Source organism: Lissotriton vulgaris, chromosome 9 (genome assembly GCF_964263255.1).
Source record: "Lissotriton vulgaris chromosome 9, aLisVul1.2, whole genome shotgun sequence".
Lineage (NCBI taxonomy): Eukaryota > Metazoa > Chordata > Amphibia > Caudata > Salamandridae > Lissotriton > Lissotriton vulgaris.
The window spans coordinates 258,851,083-258,873,564 of NC_141697.1; the positions used below are offsets into that span (position 1 = coordinate 258,851,083).

General features: G+C 41.1%; 1 protein-coding gene across 3 annotated transcripts in view; it reads left to right on the top strand.

Annotated features, from left to right (window-relative positions):
* The window catches only part of YLPM1 (YLP motif containing 1), a 923,718-nt gene extending 907,120 nt beyond the window's left edge, over positions 1-16,598 (top strand). For all 3 annotated transcript variants that reach the window (XR_015299909.1, XM_086937497.1, XM_086937498.1), the window contains 2 exons: positions 4,813-4,995; positions 16,282-16,598. Coding sequence is in view for 2 of the 3 variants with exons in the window: in XM_086937497.1 (XP_086793623.1) it covers positions 4,813-4,959 (147 nt within the window). In the remaining variant the exon portion in view is untranslated. The remainder of the gene's footprint in view (positions 1-4,812; positions 4,996-16,281) is intronic.
* The last annotated feature ends 5,884 nt before the right edge of the window (positions 16,599-22,482 follow it).

The window sequence follows — 22,482 nt, forward strand, 5'->3', positions numbered from 1 at the left end:
CTCTGATCATCCATCACGACAAGCAACTTGTACCTGTCTCCTGACCACTATGATTTCCACCTGTCTCACCTTCCACTCGAAGAAAATCATACGGTACTGAGGGGAAAGACTCTAGGCTCTGCAAGATGCACCAACAGATCACTTCAGAAACCCAGGTCATCGTCAGAGAAGACATTTTCTGCACTGAAGAGACCGGCCCATTCGGAATCCCCGCAGCCCAGTCCAGAGATTGTATCTGCAAGCGTGCCAGAGAACAAGGAATAGAAGTAGCTGGTTTTAATGACAATACCAGTGGTCATTATTATGCCACCAAGCTTTAAGACCTGCACCACCAAGCCAGAGTGACAAAAAAGGTCCCACGCCAATGTAGAAGCTCTGCTCCCGTGGGAGTCTGGCATCTAGCCTCCATGGTCCTCGCTGTCTTCATGCTCCTGTCGGCACCAGGAGAAGGCTTTGGAGTTGTCCAAGAGCATCAACCCCCACTGTTCATTGAGCCCTACTCTTTCCAAACTCTTTGAACATCCACGCTCGCACCTGAAGCTGACACTGAAGGCACCATCGAAGCAAGTGCCAAAATTTCTGTGGGATGACAAGAGCTTTAACAGCCTGATCTGAAGAATCTGAGTTATCAATCATGCAGAGGCTTCAGGAGGAGCTCTATGGCAGGCAGAAGCACCTCTTTATCCACCCCAACACTGGGAAGATCTCGGCATAGCCACCTCCACGATAGCCATTAGACACTATCTCGCAAGAGAAGGCTTAGCTTTGATGGAGAACCATCCTCTGCCCCTCCAGACCAGTCACCTAAGAGAGACGGGGCACTCGCCCCCTCCATTATGTACCTCCTCCACATTCTCCTCCCCATCTAATACTAACTCCACTGCTACCACCTCCATGCAAGCCACCACCTCCACCAGAGTCACCTGAGGGATTACTATGTCTTGTTTCAGACAAAGGCGGTCTCCATGACCTCATTGATCCATATGACCAACCTTAAGACCCAGAGCCTGCCGATGGCTCCTGGGAATACTTTAATGTTAAGTGTTCCTGTAACAACCGAAGGCTTGCTTTACAGTAGACCTGGCATTGGACGGGGACCTGCAACACATCAGTCTACACATGCTTGATGTTTAGATGCTCAAGAAAACTGCCTGCTATATCTAGGAGCACGTTTCCTATGTATAAGTGAAAATGTACTTCTGTCATGCTTTAGTTAATGGAGGGTTTTATTTTTTTGCGGAAGACCTCCTATTATTCACATCTCCTACCTGAAGATAAGCAAATTTGGATTGCCAGATAGGAATTTCCGTTTCTTAACACTATCTTTACCTGTTATCACATTTTCTGAAAAGAGCCAGTATATGACATCCCCATCAGTGAACCTCTATCATGAGCACTACTACTGCGTTGTAACACTTGAATGAAATGACCATCAAACCTTGAAGGAGAAATTCCCATATAAAGGATACAATAGTCCATCAACTACTCAGGCACTGAACGTGGCAGTGTTTCTGTCTGCATGGTGAATTATAAGTTCCTTGTTATCGGACTGAATTTTCATTTGTCGATTGCACACTGAACAAGAAAAAAGGCAGCCACTATGGTATTCTTAGAACACATTACTTTACAAACCAAATGTAAGGGTAGTGACTGGTGTTGTATAAACAGTGTCAGAAAACTTTGTGTAACTATCCTAGCCAAGCAATTCTCTAGTTCGACTAATTGTACTGAAAGCTTTTTCATTCTATTGCCATTGCACATTCACCTCCAAGCAAATAAAGACCTATTTCTTTTAAATCTATACACAGTCTTTGAACCTGGATCATAGTCATGCTGCAGATCGAAAGCGTTAGCTTTTCTGTACCAATAGATTTGCAGCTTGATTTTTGAATTAGTGGATGAAAATGTTATCCATTTTTCCAGGCTACAGGCAGCGTCAAGCTGGTGCCAAACAGTAATATTTGGTTGGTTTGCTATGCCCAGTACTACATAGAAAAGGTGATATGGGGAGGAAAACGGATTTGGAAGGGGAACAGATGCAGATTCCCCGTCAGGTGGCCACAGTTTTGGAACAGAGATCAGAGGAACAAAGAGCATGCAAGGTGTCCTAGAGGAAGAAGTCAGCTTGTTGGCTTTAGCCCCAGTTTGTGCATATACACATTGTAACCTTAGCCACCATCTACCTTAGTAATTGTTTTCCCCAGGTCCAACACACACCAAACATAAGTTAAAAATACGACATGCTTCACACACCCTGAAACAGTCAAGAACTCAAGCAGCTTTCCAAGTTTTACGTAGAAAGAATGGTAAGGTGCGACCCCTTCATGGTACAAGTAAAACAGCCTGTGGCTCTGAACTGCCATTCATTCAGTTTCCACCATCCACTCAGTAGCTTTGCGTTAGTGGCCATATTTGCATCCATTGTAGCTGGAAGTACACTTTCTGTGCTTCCCCATTCAAGAAGAGCCTAGGTTCCACACTACAATGCAGTCTTACTCGTGGAGTGTATTCAGTGGATGTACAGATATTTTAATTTACTCAACATATATGCCAGAAAAGGCAAACAAACAGGCCAGTACAGTGTTTCCAGATTATCCTAGAATGTATTTTCCTACAGAACCTAAATCTGACTCCAAAGATATTCATAAGTCTGCTAGACAATCTTACGACGATGGTGTGTACTGAATTTGAAGAGAACGTGTATCTGTTTATCAAAAAAAGTTTAGATCTGGTCACTGGACAAGAGGAGACAGTGACTGTTTACTGCTAACCAGATATGTTCACTATCCAACTGCATTTAACCTTCAAGCCCTCGTTTTTCAAAAAAACAGGTTGTTGAGCATTCTATAAGAATTAGAGGGGGAATATGCCATCTGTTGCTTATCCTTCTGTGGGAAAACCAATTTATAGAAACAGATTCTTGGACTGTCTGAGCCCATGGATTTGTCAGACCAGCAGCATTTGACTTGGAGATTGGCTTTTCTGGTTTTGAGCTTGTCTGCTAGAAGGGATGTGATCCCTGCTAATGAGTCATTTGTTGTCTAGACTAAACAGATTGCTTATAGTACGTAATTGAATTTGCAAATAAACCAAAAGTATAGTATAGCACATGCCCCTCTGTGGTAAACCAACCACACTTGCAGAGCTATATTTGCAGGCCTTCCATGTGTACGGATTCCTTTGCTCTGATAGCAGAGAGGAAATAACTACTTTTTTCGAATGTACGGGCAAGCCTCATTGATTACTCAGCATGTAAGCAGATGATTAATTGGAAGATAAATTGACAACAGAGGGTGAACCAGGACCCTATTTCTTTGCCAGGCCAGGAGAACATTGTTTCCCTGATTAACATTTCTCTGGGTGAAATTTTCCAGCATTGTCTAATTCGGGTCATGCTTCTACGAGCCTATTTTGGTAGTATGATCTCTAGATTGAAATCCTTCCTTCCAATGAATTTTGTAGAGCTGTCTACTGTAGCTTTAAATCGTGGCAGTTCTATGCTGAAGAGAGATATTTTCTTGTTATATTGTTTTCCTACGCCATGAGCCTCTTCCTCTTATGTAGTATGTAGAAGAAACAAACTCCAAAAGTATAATTAAGTGCAGCTTTCTGATTTGTAGCTCTGAGCAGAATAGTTCATTTTAAATTAAGTTTATTTTTAACTTGTCTTTATCTACGGTGGCATTTCAAAAGTTAAGAATGAAGTCGTCCTGTGCTAGAAAAGTAGTAGTAGATAAATAATGCTTTCTTATCTAAAAGGTCATATACAGGGATCTGCACAATGTGCTACATACAGGCTCTGTAAGCTTGGTCTAATGTATGGTGGATTTTGTATGAAAGCAAGTTATGTTCTTGTTTAGGTAACCTGCCAAGAGCATGCACTGCGACCGGTTTGTACTTTTTTTTCCAAAAGTTGTGCCCTATGAGTGTCCTCTAAATCACTGTGGATACACAGGGATTTATCGGTCTTTGTCAGCCTGTATCTGTCTTAGTCGGCCTGCCTCTCTCTCGCCCCTGTCTTTCTTTCACCGTCTCCTTGCCGATTTAAATCCTACAACTAGGTGATAGCAGTTCTCCATAGTTGGTTATAGGTGAGAGTTGGGAGTTAGTGTCCAACTTTCTTTTGTTGTACATCCACGATTGCTACCAAATCTAATGATCATTTTAATTTAACTTTGAGAAGCATTTTGGTTTAGTCTACACTTGGAGGTACCAGTACCAAGTGCTTAATATACTTGATTATACCAAGTGCTTAGTATACTTGATTAAGATCAGTCATGCTGGTATCAGCTGAACCGTCTTGATCACTCCATACACATAAGAAGAGGAATTAAATATTTTTCAGTTTACTTAAAAGGCATTTCCGAAGTCTCTACCCGACTTCTTATCCTTCCCTTGTAATAGTTTTGCGCTTCTCCCATATAAAAAAGTCTTCTAGCTTTGCAATATAGTGATATTTGTGTGCAGTGAAAGGTGAACAGACAACCTGAGAAGCATTAAACATGGATATTTTCACCAAAGTCTTTCTGTTTTTGGAAATGTTGGTGGCTCTAGTTAAACTGATTTGCGGGCAGTATGGTCACTATTTGCATGCAGCATTACCTCTTCTCATTCGATGGAAAAATGAGAAATCCACTGTAATGTGTTTTATCCCACCAGCCTCGTTTTTGCAGCAACTTCTGTGTCTGGAGAAGACAACAGTTGATTCTACTTTCTTTTTCTTAAAGCAATGCACATTTGTGCTCTATTTTGAGTGGGCTGCTGTGGCAGCAGTAGGTGACACCCATCTTGCTAACACGACAATTTTTGTAGGTACGCTGGGCAGACCTGGAAGAGAAGAAGGATGCTGACCGGAAGAGAGCCATAGGCTTTGTGGTTGGTCAGACCGATTGGGAGAAGATCACAGATGAAGGTGGTCACCTTGCACAGAGAGCCCTTAATCGCACCAAATATATTTGAGTTGTACATATATGTTGGCTTCCCTAGATCTTAAAGGTAAGCTATTTAGCTTTTTTTTTGTGTTAACTGCTAACTGTAAGTTTACAGGGTTACTAAAATCATCATGGTTATACTGGAATTAAGTGTTTTTATGCCTACTCACATTAAGTTAAAGCATTTTGAAGTTGTTATTAAAAAATGCACATGGTGTATTAGACAGTGAGTCAGTGCACAGTATCTCTGTGCTGTTCAGGTATTTAAATAGACGTTTCATTTAACTAACGTGCTAATAATGTCTTATTAACCTTGGCTGTCTCAGAAGCCATCAGTTTTTTATGGATGATTGGCTAAATTGTGCTGTTCTGTGACCAGTCCCCAAGCGATTAAACCTTGTTCTGTTTAATAACTATGTTATTACTTGGTCATGGGCCTGTAAGTGAAATGGGTCTTTTTTTATATGCCATTCCCATTTCCTTTAACTGAGCCGACTTGTATGAAAGCTGTTAATTATTTATAATATTTACCGCCCACATGGCCTTAAAGGTTCTGGCCTGGTATACGTTTGATAGATTTCATTCTCGTCTGCATCTGCCATATAATTTGTGAGCTAAGTTAGGAGCCACTTGCTATTTGAATTCCCTGTCAGAACTACTTACATCTAACCTCCTTTTCATGTGCATACTCAGTGCCTGCTACTGAAGCTAGTACAAATACCACATCGCTAAAATTAACTATTACTTACTTTATTCCTGCCTTTCAGGCAGATTTATAGACTAGGCCTTCATAATTTATTTTCTTCATTTCTAAGTTGTTCCTTTCTATGTTTTGGCTCAATATGTGCAGTGACAGTTTCTATATCTGCAGGGACAGTAACAATTTCTGTAGTTTCTTTGTGAGCCAAATAATATGACCTGTATTTGTTCAGTGTTACCTGATTCCAGAACACTTGGTCGCTGTTTTATAGACTACAACTTTCTTGCTCACTCAAGCAGTTTAGTAATTTTAAATCATCAACCGATATTTCATGAGTTTGTAGAGAAAAAACAGGTGAAAGCTTCACATAATAAATTCCATAAACCCTTTTCTGAACACGGAGCTAAAATAGACTCCCCATTATGCAATGTGTAGATGCTTCCAAAGTATTTTTTCAGCTTCCAAGATAGGTTGTTGTGGCACTATTAAATATGACTGCTCCTATGCTGTTAATTGAGACAGAAATCTGCTTTCTTTAGACTTGATCTATTCGCAGAGGGAGAGGAGTATTTTCTATTTCTCATTTAGTTTGCAGACTTTCCTTCTCATTGTAGCATCAAAGGACTATTGTTGATGCCCGAATCGAATACAAACGTGGGTCTTAACCCCAATATTTATTAAGGCTCATTTGAAGTGCAAGTTCAGATGTGATTTCCTTAAATCCAAGCCTTTAATGTGTGACAAATGCACCTGAAGCTCTTGTTGTGTTGGCTCAAGCCATTTGTTTTAAGAGTGTGAGCCATTTCCTGGCTAGCTGCTAAGAATGGGACAGGCTGGAGAGTAGATTGTCAAGCTGTACTGTTAACTGCCTTTTAAACTTCACAAACGTATTTCCATTTGAATTGCAGTTCAGGAGACTGCAGCCATCACAGTTTAATAGGTGTGATCAGAATAACTCGAGCCAGAAATGTGGCGAGCTGCATAATTTGTTTTAGGTCTCTAGTTTCAGGAAAGCAAAGGCTACCGTGTATGATTGAGTGATTTGTTCTGTCCGAGCTTTTAGAAGGGACAATGGTTTCTCCTAAATCTGCAAACCAGTTTTTCAACAGTCTGGCATTTTGTTTTTAAACTAGTGTCCTATGTCATCTACTCATCAATCTCTTCCCACCTCTGAGGTTGGGACGCTATCCAATCTGTAACACAAATTCACCAGAAAAACAAGAATTTTGGAATACAAAAGTTCTTAGACTTTTTTGCTGCATTTTTTAACAAAGTTCTGATCAGCTTTAGTTTGTTCCTAAAAATTATAAACTCACAACATGCTTGCATATAACAATTATTTTTGTTGCAAGAATTTATTCTAGATGCTTGTGTTGTGCAACTTTATGCCATATGTTTGGATCCTGAAAATTGTATCGAAAAATTACCCTTTTTTTGGGGCATTGACCATAGTTTGTCTGCATGACTCATGGTGACTATGCCCATTAGTCCAGAATACTCCACTATGTGAATGCCATCTTGAGATTATTTTGTCAACATTCAGTTCAGAAGCATGCTCAAAGTCAGATATTAAGGAGCAGGATTTTAGTTGTGTACCTGAACAGACATTTATCGACCCCAAAAATGTTCAAATGCTAGGAATTGCTAACGGAGCAAAAATCTCAGCTCATGAATTGCATTGGTGCCAATTGCTAAAGATCTTATATGGATTTTCATGTTTTAGGTGAAGAGCATCTAGATTTGACCAGCATTGTTGCTGCCAATACCGAAGTGAACTAGCATGAGGTGTGCAGTTGGTCTCCCTCTGTATCACAGCACTACTCTGAGTAAGGATAGTGCCTATTTCAAGCTGAAAACTTGAAAGGAGAGCATTGTTCCTGCTGCACCATGGTGTCCAGATTAGACTCCGTAGGGTTTGGTTTTCCTTCCTAGCCTCTCAGGATTATTATTTTCTTTTACAAACAAGGATGACATCAAATATACAAAACTGGCACTGGGGGAATAATGTTCTTATTTTGATAAGGAACCAGCTCAAGAGTTGGAGGGTACTGAATTCTCCCTGCCTGCCTCCTATACCCAATCTACCCGAATTGTGGTTCTGTAAGAGAGTTACTTACCATTGGTAATGATATTTCTGGTGGATATTCGGTCTGCCTTTAGATTCAAGGTCGTTTCAATATCCTCATGCACCAGACTGGATCCAAATAAGTCTTATAGTTGTCCTCCTATGGTGGTAGTGCTGGTTCCATCTTGGTACTGGAAGTGGTGCCGCTTTGACTCCACTGAAGCCATATAGCTGTCCACTGATGTCAGTCCTCCCTCCATTTCTTTTTGACCCTTTCTAGGCAGAGATGAGGATAGTCTCTGAATATTCTTAAATCTGCAGTGCATCAAACTACCTTGGAACCTTATTAAAATCAAAAGCCTCTGACCATCCTTGAGAATTGGGAGTTGGGAAGGATCGGCAGGTAGAGTATCCACCGGAAAGATCATAACCAAATGTCAGTGACTTTTTCATCTGATTCATACCTCTACCTGCAGGTTCCTCTAGTTGTGAAAAGATTCCTGTAGTCCTACCTCTCAGGTGATGCATTCGAAGAAATGGTCACACAAGGAAATCCTGGGCTCAGAATGTGCAAAATGGCCATCCCTACTCCCTTTCAAATCCAAGTAGTAATGCTTGGCAGAAGTGTGAAGATATGTCTGTGTTTCTGCACTGCAATTCACAGACACCTCTAGCAAGGGCACAGTTCGAATACTTGGCTATGGGCAATGACTCTGGGTTCCCTTGCGCTGCTTTTTCTTGGCAAGAGCATGACCCATTTTGAGGCAATAGATGATCCAGCATAAGGTTCTGTTCTAGACTACCCTGACTTTTTTGCTGCCAGCATAAATACCTAAAAAAGAGCTGGTAGTCCGAACTGATCTTACTTCGTCTGGTCGATGTGTTTAGACACTCTAAACTCTACTCTTTGTGATGGGTGGTGGAGGAAAGAAAATGGGTGTAAGGGTGGTGGATTGACCGATGTAAAAGGGTTACCAGTTCTCAAGACCAGTTTGCATGGCTAGAAGTATGTGAAAGGCAGACCGACACACAGCTCCTGTTACACCTCCCCAAAATAATGGCCAAGACAAAATAAACATTGGCAAAAATAACAGCAGCTCTGAATCGTCTCTATTAAGCTCCCATCAAGATCCTAACAAGGATCAGATCTCATTCGTGCATCACGAAGTGTGTAGGGGAAGCATGTTTGAGTCCCTTTAGAAATCTGATCACAATTGGAGATTTGAACAGAAAGGGTTGATCTAGCAAACAAAATGCTGCCAGGACTGCAGTATAGCCCTTGACAGAGCCCACCGTATGACCCTGTTGGGTAAATGACAAAGCTAAACAAAGGATCTGTGATAGTTATGTTTTCAGTAATGGTCATTATGTTTCACCCACCATGTGACAAATAGATTCCTCTTTCCTGACTAAACCGATTTTGTGGAGGATCAACATGCTTGGCAGTATGACATCAACCACTTCTGGTGGCAGTTGGAAGGAGCTAAAGTGTCCCTGCTCAAACTCCAGGAATGAAAGTAGAGTATCTGGAAGTTGGGGTGCAGAACCTGGTCCTTCAATTGGCAAAGGGACTCCACTCTGAGAAGTAGATGGAGCAACGGGGCATAGAGTATTACAAGAGGACTACATACTAAAACCTCATTGGCTACTCCAGAATGATTTAAATGGCTTGGGCTTGCTCCTGGAAATCTTCCTCAAGACCAAGGAATGAAGGATATCTGAAGAATTGCTTAATAAAGTGGAAATTTCCACCTTACCTGAAACACATCCTCCAAGGCTCCCTGTCACGGATACCGGAGGGGCAGAACTTTGGACAAAGTGCATTCTCATTAGTGGCAAAAGTTCCTCCTAAGACGTGCTCCACAGAGCAAAGATGGTCTAGACTACCTCTATGTGGAGAGGCCACTCATGGTTGGCAAGATGACGCCAACTCGGGCTGTGTGCCCTGGAGTTCTGTACACCCTACCCTCGGGTTGATGAGTACGTTTCTAATTTGGCCTCTGCTGGAGTATGATAAAAGGGATGGTCGGACCGCCAGCACAGGTCTACGACAGTTTTGATGTTCAGCTATCACCTGTGCTAGGACCACTGCTGATGAAGGCACCACAGGAGAGCCTTCATACGTCGTTGTGCATATGTTATCAGTAGGCTGCAGGAAGCCAGTAAATCTAACAGGTGAAATCCTTCAGGACTGAAAATTTAGCCTCCTTCTGAAACATTGAAATTACAACCCAAATGTCCCTGATCCTTTGAATTGCCAGGGAGGCTCTGAAGAATGTTGTGTCCAGTACTACTACTAAAAGCAAGACATGCTGTGGATAAAAAAGGGGGTGGGGGGTGTAATCAAGCTGAACAAAGATGCAGTTGCCTCTGTATGGTCAAACACCAGCTGCAGCAAACAATCGGTCATCGAGGCACGATAGATAACACTTAGATCCTTGCTCTTTACAGATATGTTAAACCACTGTCATCACCTTATTGAAAAGTCGGGGTGCCAGTGGTGGCCCAAGCAGGCAGAGCAAAGACCGAAGGCATCTCTTGGTCAACTGCAGGATCGGTACTTGGAAATACGCATCATGCACCTAGAGGGGTACTATCTGGTCTTCCGCTTCCAGCGGCATAAGTACCTGAGAAAGGGACAGCATCTTGAACTTTTCCTTATGCATGTAAAACTTCAGCACCTGAGGTTTAGGATTGGACAAAGACTGCTTATCTACTTGAGAACCAGGAAGTACCAAAAGTAGCACCAGAGACCAAGTTCCCTCTCTGTGAACAAGTTCTCAACTCCTTTATGCAGCAGGACTACCACCTCCTGTTGCAGAATCCGAAGGTAATCCTCTGACTCAAGGGACTAAAGGGGGGAGGAGAATCTGCGGCATCCTGTTGGACAAATAGGGCATACACTGATCCGGTTATCTAGAAGACCAACTAGTCTGACGTTATGGCCTTCAAGACCAGCAGAAAGGAGGATGCCTGAGCCTCACTGCCCCCAAACGGGCTGCATGTGCTCGTTTAAGGGGAACCTAAACAGTTTTCTAGGTAATGCTGGAGAGGAGGTGATGGAAGGCTGGTGGGGCTAGACAACCCTTTTTTTGTGTCTGCCTCTTTCTTGGCATGTAAATTGATACAGCTACTAAACTGCCTGGGAGGGTTGACACTTTTGAAAGGCCAATCCCTTTAAAAACCTTAACACCTGCAATTGCTGCCACTCGTTCGGGGTTTGGAGCTCCAGAGATGGGACGGTAGGTCTTCCTGCCTTAAACCTCTACAAGGCTGAGTCCGCTTTGTCTCCAATCAAGCAAGCCACATCAAAAGGCACATCTGTGACACTCCCCTCACATCTCCATAAAACCTTATAAAGTGAATCCATGTGTGCCTCCTTAGGACTATGGGGAAGTCCATGATCCTGGCTATAGAATCCACCATGCACAGGCTTGCCCCGATAATTTGTCTTGAGGTATCTTGCCCGTCCCTCACCATTTAGACAAAATGGTCCCTGTGGTGATCCGGCAAGCTTACAACTGCTAAATTTGCCATATTCCTTTAGGAATGCCTATATCTTGCAAGTAGGCAGGTCTCATTCATCAATTTAATAGAAAAGCAGAGGACACTTTCTTACTGACAGCCCCCAACTTTTTGGATTCTCCGTTTGATGGGACAGTGGGCAGCACACTACTTGCAGGACCATACTTGCTGGCAAGTAATGATCTGCGATGAAGGCAGGATCCCCTGAAGCCGGCCTATATGGCAGAGCAAGGAGCTGGTTTACAACCTGAATCGAGTAGACCTAGGCCTGGAGGCACACCAGAGAAGACCACTGCTTGCCCAAACGCCATCATGGTGTGTAGAAATCGGGCTAGCTCTGCCCCTGATGCTTGGAAGTCAATGTAGGCCAGCATTGGTGCAGGGGCGTTAAAAGGTAAGCGTGGCTAGGAGACTGACCCTCTGGTGGATAACTGAGACCGCTGTGCTTCTGGAAGTGTTTTGAAGAGATTTTGAAGCTGACCTCGACTGGCTACAAGCCCATGCTTGTTACACTCCTGGGCCATAAAACACTTCACCTCTTGTTCTTAAATGGCTTTAGCATGCATGAAGCCCAATTTTTCACACGTCATAGTTCTACTTGGGCCCCAAGCACAACAGACAAACCTCATGGAAGTCTAATATGGACATTTGTTCATTGCAGGAACAACAGAGTTTGAATTCTGATTTCTTTGGGGATGAAATCCCTTCATACTGCACAGGTGGAAAGTTTTAGATGAAAAATATTAGATAGAAATGACTCTTGTCAGAAAAAGAGCATCCAGAAGTTACATATCCACGTTGAAATGCCCAGTAAAAAAAGGAAAGGACATCATTGTGCTGTGGTGGCACTAAATGGCTTCAGTGATTTCTCGCTGGCATCACTTCAAATGCCATGGTGTAATCAGAGGTAGACAATGAAACAGCAACTTAATCGTTTGGTGCTGAAAAGAAGTTGCCATTGAGAAATTAGTTTGCTTCAAAACAATTCTTCTTTTATGATGTATTAAAATTTTCAACAAAACGTGCCACAAGAAACATAGTAAGGAAACAAAGCCTATTAAGTGTGACTGATGTGTTCATACTTATTCAGTAGCGTACAAAGGAAGATGAAAGTGAAATTCATGTCTCGAACGTGAGACAAGTAGACATGAAACAGGAGGAACACAGATAAGGAGCTTCAGATGTAATCTGAACATGATCAAGACTCATCCTTCCTGCCTTTTCCCTTCAGATAACATTTGTCACATCACTCTGTATTGCAAGGAAATGCAGACATTTATAGGGTGGACATCGAAGAGAAGCACGATGAGTCTTATTTCCTTTTTGAGACATTGTGTACTCTTAAGAGGAATAGTCAATACCCTTACATGAAGAAGAGAAGTAAACCTTTAAGAACTCATCAAATGCTCTGGTCTTAGTAGAGGCAAAGGCAGGGGCTATAATACAAGTGATTCAGCAGTTTCCACTAAGAGAGAAGTTTGTTCCTTTCTAGCCTGTGCCACTCCAGTCAGGAATACCACAACCATAGAAGAACATCACTTTAGACAGATGGGTCCAGGATACAAATGACCATGATTATTGCAAAGAATTTATGAAAAGACCATCAAATCACAGCTGTTGGAGTATCACATTCCGGATACGTTAGGAGGTTCAGTCACTTCTCCAAAACTGAGCCACAGCGGAAGTGCCTCTACAAGAATGAAAGCAAGGGGGAATATTCAGTCAACTCCTTCATTCCTAAAGAATGAACTATATTGGACCTATATTCCACTGACCGCTTCTGATTTTTCTGTGTTGCATCACGTATTGAGTGCTCCTCCAAAGAAAGCTGTGAACTATGCTGGCTGTAACCTGGAGTAAAAGGCAGGCTCCCACTTGTTTTAGGTTGTTTTTATTGAGAGTGAGAAGAAATGCAAACAATATGTGAATTTTGCAGGATACATTGTTTTTCCCAGGATGTGCAAAGCACTGATGGGCTGATACTCTTCATTCTAATTAACTCTTTGTAGTTGAACATCTAACGCACCCAACAGATATATTCTATCAGATGTGAATGTCCCAAGAAAGAATAATATCTGCTTAGTAGTTTAATAGAATCGAGAGTTCTTAATCTAGTTTTCAATGCATAATTTTCCCAGATAGTCGACTGGTAAATTCTCATTGTAATAAACAATACGACCACAGCTTTCAATATCTAGAAACAAATGGGAAATTGTTTCCTTTATCTGGTGCACAGTGACCCAGCAATTGTGGATATATACTGTTAATGGCAATGTTGACATATTAGCGGGACCTCTTTTAGACATCAGCAGCTAAAAGACTGATTATTTAAGCAGAACCTTACATTTTTCTTACAAATGCCCACACTTCACCTCAAGTATGCTCAGGAGGAAGGCATTTTTAGTCGATTACATCAGACAATTTCATTAAGCCTTCCTCCTTTTAATCGTTTTCTGGATCCCAGTAAGTTTCACAATTGTGAAATACACCCTGCTTCTGGTAGCCCTCAGGTGGGGGACAGATATGGTACCTAAACCCTTTCCACGTGTCCAGCAAGGAACATACCCTTATGCAGGTCCCACACTGCTCTCCCCTCGATTCTCTATCGTTACTGTAATTCTGTTATTTTTAATTTTTTGGTCCTAGAAATTGATAATTTGCAGTTGCTCTAGAAATGCATGAAAATCTGACATTGATAAGTCATCAAACAGCACAACATGCTTCAGTTAGAGTACATAAAGTGATCGGTGTACAATGTTAAAGTAAAATCAAGAGACAATGTTTACTTCTCCTTTTGTCATATGTTTTTTAAGGGACCAGTTATGGAAATTTCTAATATTTAATAGACCGCTTCAACTTTGGAAATTGTCTTAGTATCATGATAGATGTTGGTGCTGTTTGAATCTGTGCGGTCTGGTTACTTGAAGTGCCTAACTAGAAAAAACACATTCCTGTTTTCTATTCCATATCTGAGAAGTCTTAGTCAAATATAAAAAAATATATAGTTAGATCTGTAGATATATAATACAACGCCTCAAGTGATTCCTTTATCAGATTAAGATTGCCTGGCTAATTCAATACATTTTTACTTTAAGACCCTTAGTTTGGAGAATCAACAAGATGAGTTCAGCATTTAAACTTCTGTCGTATAAATAATTCAAAGCTATAGATCTCAGATAATGATGCAGTTGCCAGTAAAATTGAACCTGCTTAGGTGGACAAAAACCCCTTATTTATGAAAACAAAAAAGATATTGTACATGCCTGGAAGATCATTCGTCCCAAGCATTTAAAGAGCACTGCTCCCATTTTCTGCTAGCTTATTCAATTCTGTAGAATTCGAATCCAGCACAAGGATCGTCTGACAAACGTGTTTCCTTCCATGTTTTCAGTACTAAAACGATCTGGCTAATTTTATTCACAATATCGGCTGATCAGTGGATAGTATTGACTTTAAGACCCAGCGTGCTATATTAAGTTGTGCAGTGACTAAATTGAAATGGCCTTTCTGTCACACCAACGATATTGTAATGCATAAAGTTCCTAGAGTGGCATGTAAAATTACTGTGACCTAAGCTTCTAGATCAGACTGCACTTAATTGTGAGTGCTTTCTTGTCTACTTGTTCAGGTGAGGTGAGATGCTAATATGCTGCGCTCTTTCTATTTAGAATATCACTTTTAGTGAGCCGATGAGAACTTGAGGCATTTAAAAATTGGGCTCTAAGATGAGTGAACGCATTATTTAGGTATTTCAAACCTGCAATGGGCTATATGGGATGCATCATCCATTTCTGAATGCTACTTTTTTGGGTATTTTGTGTACTATTGCAGTATTTCTGTCTAGATTCTTGTAGGGATGTTGCATAACATTCAATGGAATAAATGTGTTTAATTGAAACAGACATCTGTTGGGCAATCTGATGGGAGGTGGAAGATTACACCCCAGCAAAGTGCAAGCTATAGGGAAGTGTGAATTACAGAGATGAGTGGACTTTTACCTGCATTGGCTGCTTTCTGATGGGAGGATCATAGTATTTGGCTTGGAATTTAAGGGTGATTCAAATCATTTGAAGTGCTTGCCCAAATAGGAGTGTGTGCATTGAGCAAAATTCCTTGCACGATTCCCAGCAGTTTGAATCTCATTGTTTTTAGTTTTGTAGGAAGTCTTGCCCCTTGAATGTCTTAAGTTGCATATGTATTTGCATTTGACATTTAAAATTCAAAAATGCTCCAGGCAGTTGTTTATTAAACAACCCTTTAGCAACTTTAGCAAAATCGTAAGTGGTTAAGTTCTGATGGAAAACGCAGGCTCTCGCCACGTTGTCGGTGTTTTTTGAAGAGTCTTGAATAATGTGCATTGTTCCTGGATATGGCGTTGGCATGGATTTGTGTAATGGAACCAGGGTAGATACATCTATATTTCCTGTGCCTATCGTGAGATTAATATGAAACACAACTTTGTCAGACTCCTTTCAATTTGTCAAAACATTTAATCTACAGTGCAACCCATATCTCTGCATGAGAGTATGGTGGTGCATAACATCACGTAACATAGTACTGTGTTACATCTTTCCTTAAAGACGGTTCTGCACACCGTGCTTTATTTCATATGAAACTGACGAATCCAAGCATCAAGCAATGTGGTATTTTTACAAGTGAAAAGCATGGCACTGACGCTCATTAGCATCACGTCCTTTTTATAGCAGATGCTAATTCAGATGCAGTTATTTTCTGAATATTAGTCAATTATTTTCAGTAAACGTTTTGTGACTTTTATCTGTTCTGTTGTGTTAGGATTAAAATGACATCCTCTACCCATGTATTTTTAAGATTAGGTACCCTACACCATGGGTTATTTACTAAACAGCCAAGCTTTACATCTTTATACTATGCCCATGAGTTATCTTCTCGTTTGGATATGTATGCAGTCATCAGCTACACAGAACGCTCAATTTTTGCTCGTTTAGTAATTTGGTGTAAAATATCTTAATTTGCACAAAATAAAACATATTGCAAATGATGCGCACATGTGGACTGACTAAATGTACTTCTCTTTCCAGGCTGTTCACTTAGAAGATGAAGAACACTGGAGTTTCAACCGCATCTTTTTGTTCCTGTGTTCTGAGTTTATTTTTAGTTTATGTAAATTTGTTGTAATGCTCGAACAGGAACCTTGGTGCACCACAGAACTAAGCCACCCAATATATTTTAATCTTTTGAAAATCACCAGCGGAGTGATTGGCAAATGGACAGTTTCATGAGCTGTAAATTGCCACTGCATTGTAACTGCTTGCGTGACGTTCATTGTTTTATACTGTACTGTATTTCGCAGCTATTGTACTAAAAGTAGAACAATAAACTTAGATAAAAACAGGCAGCGTTATGTTGTTCACAACCTCCTTTAACTTTTTTTTTTTTTATTCGTATTACCAGCAAGTGGTTAAAATTGTCACCACTATTCTGCAGGCTGTTTGTCTTCCATTTTGATTTCAGATACGATTAAAACGGAATTATCTATTATATTGGGCTTGTTTTTATAGTTTGGGAAGATTCGCCAGTTCCTAGGAGTGGAAGAAAGTTGGAAATTGTTCATCGTGAACAGAACCCTGAAAGATTTTCCATTCTCTGAGATGGCAGAAGGTAGGCGATGGCTCTGTGAAAATCACCAAGAAGACTGGCATCCAAGAGCCAAAAATTATACCCTATGTTTCTCCAAATGCTCTACCTCCTTACATTTGGACGTTAGATTCCAATAAGGCTTTTTTTTCTTCTTTTTGCTCCGGTGGACCTCAGAATTGACCCAGAGTTGGAGCCTGTAATGTAAGTGAGATGGCTGACCTTCCCATAGGGGGTAATTCTCAGTGGAACACAAGGCAGCTTGAAATTTCCAACCTTCTCTAAATTTGAAGAATGAATGAGTCAAAGACTAAGTGGAATCTGTTATTTTACCTTCCATGGAAGACCGTGTGAGACTTCTGACATTCCCGTTATTGGAGCTCAGCATGAACCTCTCATAGTTAACCTCTCCATTGAACAAAATACAACCTTTCCTGAATTGGAACACAGAAAGAACCCCACACAGCTAAAGATGGCTTTGCTTCAAGAAACCTTTTTTGAATTGATCAAATCTCCTCAATCCCTACACCCTCAAATTGATGGAAAGCTACACCTTGTGTACGAAAGCCCAAAGTGATCCTCACCCTTCATCCATCTTGAAACTGTGCTGGGGCTCGGTGTGAATTTCACAATTTGCATGACTTCCAATACCTGCATTGAAACAACATGGCCTTGTTCTAACTGCCAGTGCAAGAAGTGGTAATGCTTTTTTCGACTTTGATTGGCACGCCTTCCAGGACTTGAATGCAAGTCCGCCATTTGTAATTTTGTGCCTTCTCCTAAAAATACTCTTTAACAGTCACAGTTCGCTGCTTGGTTCCTGCATGTTTGCACATTATGTACAATAGAAGTAATTCTTCTATAGGATAAAATGGCTGCATTGCTTATGGAATGTAGCAGTGTAGCTGTTCAGATTATTTTCCTGTCCGCTCCCATCAAGTTACAACCCTAAGTACATAGAAGGATAGATTATCAATGTTGATGGGTCTGGCTTCTCCTTGACAAAAATTCTGTTGCCGATGTTTTTGCTGTGCATGTAGAATATTTTAGAGCAGTGTGGAGAAAATGCTGCACAATAAAAAAATTCTTAGAATTCTTTTTTTGGGGGGGGGGGGAGTCGTGCTGCGATTTGTTTGTTCTCATTGACTCCTAACACCCACTGAGCCACCACACCTATCGTTGATGCTTATAAGAGTCTGAAAGTCTGTGCCTTTCAGGCCCTGTTGTACGTGCCTGGATCAGTTCGTCTAACCTATTTTCTATCACCACCCTATCCTTTGGCCCGTTATGGAAATGTTAATCCACCACCAGAATCTCCCAGAATAATTTCCATGTTGAGTAAATGCAAGTAATTCTGTTTAGTAAATCTATGATTTTTCTTATCACGGAATATAAAAACGTAGTGTTGATTTATAGGCTTGTTCATCCTTACTTCTAATCATGCTGTCAAAATTCAACTATCAAATCTGTGTCCGAATGTTCACCTGTTTGCTGTATTGTGGATCCATATGCTTATAATATCTGCCGTCCCTGAAAATGTCATCCTCTATAATTGCTTCTGTGATCTTTTTGGTATATTGAAAGTATGGAGCAAAATGGGAGAATTAATCTGTCTGAACCCCCTTGACCTCGACAGGTTTCTTTTGTTCCATCCTGAACCCTCCTTAGTTTCTGTTTTTGCGACAGATGCGGATCTTTCGACACTTGGAAGACGTCTTATTCCACAATTTCGTTTTTTTTTTATTTTCAATGTCTGTTTTAACTCCTGTGATTCTGGTTTGTGCTTAGAAGCTATATATATATATATATATATATATATATATATATATATATATATATATATATATATATATTCTTTTTTTTTTTTTTTTTTTTTTTACTAGCTTATTTTTTACTTGACATTGTGTAGTCTGCATTTTTTTCCTGCTGAGAAATTGCCTGCATCGGAACGAAAAATGCTGCTTAGGAAAACCAACCTCATTCTGTTAGGCATGGTCCTGTTCTTTCCCTAGACTGAATGCAAAGGCGGGCTTCCACGGTGAGTAAACGGTCCCATGTTCTTGTCTTCTTTGAAGTGATATTGATATCTCGGCAGTAACCCTGGTTTGCCCAACCGCTTTCTTTCCATTTTACACAGAGCATAGATTCAAACGCCTAACCAGTTGCTCATAATTTGTGTCGAAGCCATCATTTATCTTAAGCTTCAAGTCCAGTGTTTTTCTTTAGTGAATAGCTCTCATTAAGTAATCTCGTTTTTTTCACTAGACTACTTTATCATCCTCCTTTTGGTCTTTAACCTACTGGAGACGCACCTCATAAAGACCTTGACTTAATACAGAAACGTTTGTAATTGATCAGTGTCATTAGGAGTCAAAGGGTAATTACACTTGTATCATCATATGTAGTGAAGTATCTGCCCTTTGCCGCATAAGTTGTATTTTTCCAGCTTCACATTTCGATTTCAGGACACCAATTCCTCGGTTGTACTTTGTTTGTATTTATTTGGTGAAGCTATATCCTCTTTCCTCATTTGTTCTGTTTCTTCAGCATGTTTTTTTCATTACCTGATTAATTTCATGCCACGCTAAGGTCGGTGGAGATAACCACCCACAAGCCGTGCAGCTTTAAAGGGAATGGGAGCTCTCCTGCCTGCAACTGTGCGTGGGGGGCTAATTACCTCATCTACTGGAAGGAGAACTGAGCTGAACCGGAGACAACCGAGAACCTCTGCTGTACTTTAATCTTTTACTTAAAGAATCCCTTCAGATTGCAGGGGAATATGTTCAAAACTCTGTGATGCCTCTAGAACTTACTGTTCTCCACTAATGGAAGTGTAGTCTGAGTTGCGTGCTGCAAGACACTGAGATATGTAGCCACTGTTGGAAGGCTGGAAGCCTTGAAGCATTTGAGCGTGGTGGTCACACTGGGTGTTAAGAATGACTCTGCCATTAACTGTATGAAGCTATAGAAAAAGGGACTTAATGAGTGTGTGTAAGATTGTGTCATCAGTTTTGGTCCGTACCCCTCCAGTGTATGATTTTACTTGTATTTGCAATTAGCACATTTCATGCCTAAGGCTTACCCACAGGACTGCTAAATGTGAATTGCATTTTTGCATTGCTCTGCAACAATGGTGACTTTCACATTTGGAGTCCTCGAAATCACAGGAACTGTTTCTCTACATAGATCTCCCTCTCAACGACAGGGGTCCGGTCACATATACAATGATAGTTATGTTCATAGCATGATGCTCTTTTATTGGATTGCAGGCACCGCCTTTTAATTTGTATCATTCAGCTCAGGTCCAGAAAGTTGAGGATTTTACAAACTGCAAAAATCAATCCCACTCTTCAACTACCACGTTAACTCCCCTCCTTCTCTATTATTTATTTTTGGTTCATAGTCATAGCAGCAACTGGGATCTGCTATCCAAAGAGTCTTGCGACCATTCCTTTTATCCTATGGATCTCCAGCAGTGTACATGATTACTTAGCAGTTGTCTCTCAGAAATCAAAGCAGCAGAGCACCAGAATCTTACACTCCAGCTAAGACAGATACTTAGGCAGCCTTTTTCTGGAAGCCTTGACCTTGTCCTACAGATTTTGACTCTCTCTAGGCACTACGTGACCCTCCTTGCACAATCTTTGAAAGCCTGATGTGATTCTTCATGCTGAATTTTATACACAGGTCGCTAATACAAGCTGCTTCTGTTCAAGCCCATATACCGGGTTATCTCCCCAGATGGATGCTCTGTAGTGCACTGACTTAAATTGGGAAACACCTGTTTGTTTTTAAGCAATGTACTTTTATTCGGTATAGTTGCCTTACTTTATGCTGAAGATTGAATTACCCTGTCTCTTTCCTCTGACATCGGTGTCCCCTTCGTATTGTGCGGATTCACCTCTGTCACTTTTGCCACTGTTCTTCACGTCCACTTAGATAAACAGGACACTAACTCCAGGCTGCACCCCATGTTCCACACATCAGTGGGACACCAAAGCTCTTCCTGCTGCCGTGCCTGTGGGACCTACAATGGGGGGTAGCTTCCAATTGTGGCCCTCTGCTTTCCCACTCCACTTTGGACTGTGGGCCATATGTAGCCGTGGCCTCTTTTATATTAGCCTGAGAGCCATATGAGCACTGTAGTGGCTTCCCCCACCACATGTGGTCTCAGAGAAAGAAAATTGCATGAGCTTCAGGCAGTCCTCTCAGCTATCTTTATCCACTAATATTGGAAAAATTGTCTATTCGTGCTGAAAACAATCCCCAAAATATTCTGAAGTGAAGAACGCTTCCATCCCCTTATACAGAACAGTGATTTGAAATATAACACTCTCATACTTCAGTTATGTTATGCAAATGTTAAGAGTGCACATATCACCCGGTTAGGTGCTTTCGAGAAGATGGAGGAGCCCTAGATTGGGCCTGTTTGAAAAGCCACTTCTACCTTCTATCAAAACAGTCTGAGGTTGGAGCAGAACTCCAGTGTTGGAAGAGTAGGACAAGCGTTTATTTCCCACAGCAAATTGATTTGTGTCCATTCTGAAAATTGAAGCAATAGGTCACTAGAAAGAAAACCACCCTTCAATAAAGAGCACCTGTGATGCAATGCCCAACACTTTTCGATCAGTCTGCAAATTCCATTTCTGAAAAACTGAAGGCTTCTGAATATAGCATGCCAAATAGTACCTTAAAATGGTTGGTGCTTCAAAATAATAAAACTCTTACCCATTCTAAAGATCACATGCAGTGAAATAGAAAATGAAGCTTGAATATTTCCCTGAAATCATACTGGCAATTAAGTTTTAATGATGTTGAAGTACATTCTGAAATAGATTATCTTCAGCGTTCTTCAGTTCTGTAGTAGGGGATCTCTGTGTATAGTCATAATCTTGTGAATAGTCCCGCCCATGTGCGTGGACCCCGGAGCAATCAAAATAGTCTCTTAAGTTGTCTTCTTCTGCAGTCCTGTATAGACACTTAAGAGAAAATCAAAGACAAATAATGCAGCCTAAAACTACAAGGCTACATTGGCCAGCACTTCATCTAGAAGTGAAAAAGATAGCTAAATAATATTACATTTTACACACTTTGCTAAGTTTCACACCTAGAGAAACTCCCCTTCACAAAGATCCTTTGTCAGGATCGAGAGGAAGGGTTGGACAAACAAGCCCCATAGGCTCCCATTATGTGTCTGGAAAAGGGATACCGTGCCTTTAAGGAACTCTCCAGAGACCCTCGGTATCCCAGGATGCCCAGCCAAAGGCAAGTTACTTTCAGTTCTTTTTTACGACTCCTGCTATCAGGACTCCGGAACATTGAGCTCTCCCTTTTTGGGTATATCTTACATTTTTGGAGCTTTTCCAGTGATATTACAGTTTCACTCGACGTCTGGGGTTTTCCTCTTCCAGTTGCTGTCTTTTTTGACCAGTTTTGCCACCTCAATATTGTTGAAATGCCAGCTTTATTCGACAAGTGCCCTGAGTGTGGCAGGAAGAAGGCTAAGTCTGATCCCCACAAACTATGCATATTCTGTCTTCCTTCTACTCATGTCCCTGACTCCTGTGATATTTGTCACTCTTTCTCCAGGAGGACCCTGCGTGACAGGGAGAAGATCCGCCTCCAAGGTCTGGAACAGAGGAGAC